The 4,022-nt window shown below is 41.4% G+C and overlaps 1 protein-coding gene across 1 annotated transcript in view; it reads left to right on the plus strand.

Moving 5' to 3' along the window:
* Positions 1–4,022, plus strand: part of DTNBP1 (dystrobrevin binding protein 1) — a 209,568-nt gene that overhangs the window by 26,690 nt on the left and 178,856 nt on the right. Inside the window, exon 2 of the mRNA XM_006864117.1 lies at positions 2,447–2,500. Coding sequence (XP_006864179.1) covers positions 2,447–2,500 — 54 coding nt within the window. The remainder of the gene's footprint in view (positions 1–2,446; positions 2,501–4,022) is intronic.

Below are 4,022 nucleotides of genomic sequence, written 5' to 3' on the forward strand. Positions count from 1 at the left end.
AAACTCCCTCTTGAAAACTTTGTAAGCCAGTCACTTCGTGCCATTATAGCCCCTTCCATTTTACGTAGCCAGTGTCTAAGTTGCCCATTGCTCGTCCCTATCAACTCTGTATACAGAGGGGATAGGACTGATTTTGAATGTGAAGACTCTTTCCCTCTCAGTATTTTGAGCTACCACATCCGTAAGTATAGTGCCTTTGAGTCAGTTCCAACCCATAGCGACCCTATACAGGGTTTCCAAGGAGCAGCTGGTGAGCTTGAACCACCGACCTTACAGTTCAAACAGCTTTGCAGTCTGGTGCATTAACCCACAGTGCCACATATATATATATATGTTCTTAAGTACCGTGGAGTCGGTTCCAACTCATAGCGAACCCTGCACAGGGTTTCCGAAGCTATAAATCTTTACGGGAGCAGAACGCCTCATCTTTCTCCCACGGAACTGCTGGTGGTTTTGAACTGCTGACCTTGAGGTTGGCAACCCGGCTTGTAACCACTATGCTACCAGAGTGCCATATGTATATGTATGTGTGTGTATGTGTATATATATATATATAAATTTTTTTTTCCCCATCTTCTTCTGGTCAATTTCTGAGTTCTGATCATCAAGGCATTGAAACCAGGTTGAATGGGTGACTGTCTTTCTCACAGGTATATGGATTTGATCCTATCACAAACAGCATTGTATGTCAAGCTAAATCTTGAAATGCTCTTTGTGACGCCATTCCTCTTTAATTTGCCATTCCTTTCATAGTAAACCATATGATTGTGTCAGTCAAAATGCCCAATACCTGTCCATTTAAGCTCACTATATCCTAGGATATTGATATTTTGCATTACATTCATTTTTGGCAACTTCTACTTTTCAGAGTCATGCTTGGTACATTATATTTTCCAATTATTAATGGATGTTTGTAGCTGTTTCTTCCCATTTTTTAGTTGTCTCATCAGCACATGAAGGCCTTGAAAACTTTGCCCCATTCACGCTATATTAGGGTCAACTCTACTTTGAGGAAGCAGCTCTTCTCCAGTCTTGTTTTGAGTGCCTTCCAACCTGAGAGTCTCATCTTCTGACGCTATATCTGACAGTGTTCCACTGTCATTCATAAGGTTTTTAGTATGTAACCATTCAGAAGTGATTTGCCTCTTCCTTCTTCATAGTCTGTCTTAGCCTGGAAGCTCTCCTGAAACCTCTCCACCATGGATGATCCTGCTGAGATTTCAAATACTGGTGGCAGAGCTTCCAGCATCATGGCAACACACAAGTCATCAGAGACAAGTGGTGGATACAGGAGCAAAAAAAAGACACAAGAATCCAAGCAAACAAATAGAAAAAAAGCAACAGTGCTTGGATTTCAAACTAGTAAATAAGGCATTATAACACAAGGTGTCTGAGAAATGTGCTCTTTTGCTGCAAAATAGTTCCCGTTGCCGTTGAGTCAATTCCAACGCATGTGGACCGCATGTGTTTCAGGGTAGAATTGCACTCCGTGGCTGTAATGTTTCAGAAGAAGATAGCTAGGCCTTGATTCAGTGCACCTCCATACCGCCAACTTTTTGATTAATAGTCAAGTGTTAACCATTTGGGCCACCCTTGGAATCCCAAAATGCAGTTAATGATATTCATAATAGTTACTCAGGGTTATAGGAAAATGCTGAATAATCTCTATAGCAGGTCCTCCTAATGAATTTTGCAATACATTTTAGAAAAGTTTTTATCTAGAGTTAACAATATAGAGGACAAGCAGTGGTCTGTGAACCACAAAGTTGGCATTTCGAGCCCACCAGCCACTACATGGGAGAAAGGTGAGGGTTTCTGCTCCTGCACAGATATTATACAGCCTGATAGGATAAGCACTGGATTGCTCACTGCAAGGTTGGTGGTTCAAACCCATAAGCTGCTCCTCTGAAACCCTGTAATAGGGTTACTGAGTCAGAACTGACTCAAAGGCACTTGAATGCAACAAACCCTGTATAGCACTTAACATTTCAAAAGTGTTGGTTTTTAAGGAATCACCCAATAAAGTATGTCACCTGGGTGTCTGTTGTGTTTCTCTCTATGGGATGTGTCTGTTTCTGATGATGCCAGATAAAAGGGTTCTCTAGTCTGACTACATTTAGGAATCTGTTTCTAAAATGGGACAGGGTCAAAAAAAATTATCAAGGTATATGTTACAAATTTTTCATTTGCAGTGTCTGACATAGTTGTTGTTAAATGCTTGTCGAGTCAGTTCCGACCCACAGAGACCCTGTATAGGGTTTCCAAGGAGCCACTGGTGACCTTGTGTTCCAGAGCGTTAACCCACAACCACCCAAATATTTGTGATCTGAAGAGGTGTGCTCATTCTTTCTGAAAAAAATAGCTTGTCCAATTTAGATTATTAAGAGCTTTCTGAAATATTTTATTGGAAATTCTCCTGACTGGTTTTATATTTGTTGAATCATAGGTTGAAGACTTTAAGTGACAAATCAAGAGAAGCTAAAGTAAAAAGCAAACCCAGGTAAGCTTGTACTAGCATTTTATTTACTGCATCTTAAGTTGCATATATTTTTTTCCTGTATTCATAACAGCAGAATTTCTTTCATGCATTTCATTTATTTTTAAAGCTTTTATTATGAATTGAGTGAAGGTGTACGCATCAGATCATTAGTTTTACATTTAAAAAATCTTGGCAATGATTATAATCCCCTCCAAGTACCTTCAGTTGACAATTTTTACCTTTATTTACCCCCCTCTTTTTTTGGAAGTACATACACCACATGGAAATTACGTATTCATTTAAATGTTCAAAGGGCACCTTTTGTAAGCTAGCCTCCTGCCCACAGGCACACTGCCTTTCTCAGTCCATGGGCCTTTAGTCGTTAGCTGCTCTAGGTCTCTGCCATCGCCTCTGCCACCATCTCTACTGTTGCCTCTATTCTAATTATGATTACACACTTCACTCATGCTCTTCTCTCTTGATGATCCTAGGTACCTCTGTTTCTGAGTGACAGATTAACTGCTCCCTTCTTTGAGTTATGCCTCTTCTACATTTACGGTTGTGACAATCACCATTAGACCTGATAACCAGTTACTCACAATTGAATGGTAAAATCCTATCCCCCTCAACACCATATCCATCAGGACAAGAGGAAAAGTATACATTGAGGATTCTATTTACCCTCCTCATTGACAGTAAGCGCCCTCATGAAAGCTTGTAAGCCGGCCTCTTGGTGCCATTATGCTGCTGCTGTTGCTAAGTAACATCAAGGCGAGCTCAGACTAGGCCTCCATTATTTTTCCTTGTGAAGTATTTAATTTCAACATGTATTTTGGGGGGCGGTGCTGGGGGGAGAATGTACACAAAACACTAATGAATAATAAACAACCAAAGTATCCCTCCCCCCATTTTTTGATAGCCAAAGTCTAAGTTGCCTGTCCCTGTCAACCCAATGCACTGAGGAAACAAGCTTGATCCTTGATATGAAGAATCTTTCCTTTTCAGTTGGAATTTTGGGCAACTACATCCATAAGCAAAGGTCCAGTTCTTCAAATTGTAGCAATTCACACTTGCTCCCTATATCAAACTTTTAAATTTTCATCTGGTCAAGTACTGGTGAGCAAGCCATCCAGGCGAGGTCACATGGGTGCTGTCTGAAAGTTTGGGAGTTCTTGCACGGCTCCCCTCCTTCAGACCAGCTGACCACTTCACTCTTAACTCTAGTCCCTAGTGGTTAGGTCAGCGTTTCTGGGATAGGGAGTTCACACGTCTCCCTGGGCTTCATACCAGCCAGCCCTTCCTCCTCTCTTTCTCATCTTGAGGAGGTCATTGTGTGTCTATGGAACATGGTCATACTCAGTCCATGTCTTCATTGCTGCATTGCACCCGCTTCCACTAACAAGTCACCAGCGAGCATATAAGACTGCTCGTGTGTTCCCTTTGAATTTCAGTCTTAGAAAGGGGTTTACGCTGGTGGGCTGTCTTTCCTTGTCTTGATGGCTCCAAGGCAAACAGCTTGCTTAATGTTGTCATAGCCAAAACA

The sequence above is a fragment of the Chrysochloris asiatica genome, unplaced genomic scaffold, assembly GCF_000296735.1.
Source record: "Chrysochloris asiatica unplaced genomic scaffold, ChrAsi1.0 scaffold00060, whole genome shotgun sequence".
Taxonomy (NCBI): Eukaryota; Metazoa; Chordata; class Mammalia; order Afrosoricida; family Chrysochloridae; genus Chrysochloris; species Chrysochloris asiatica.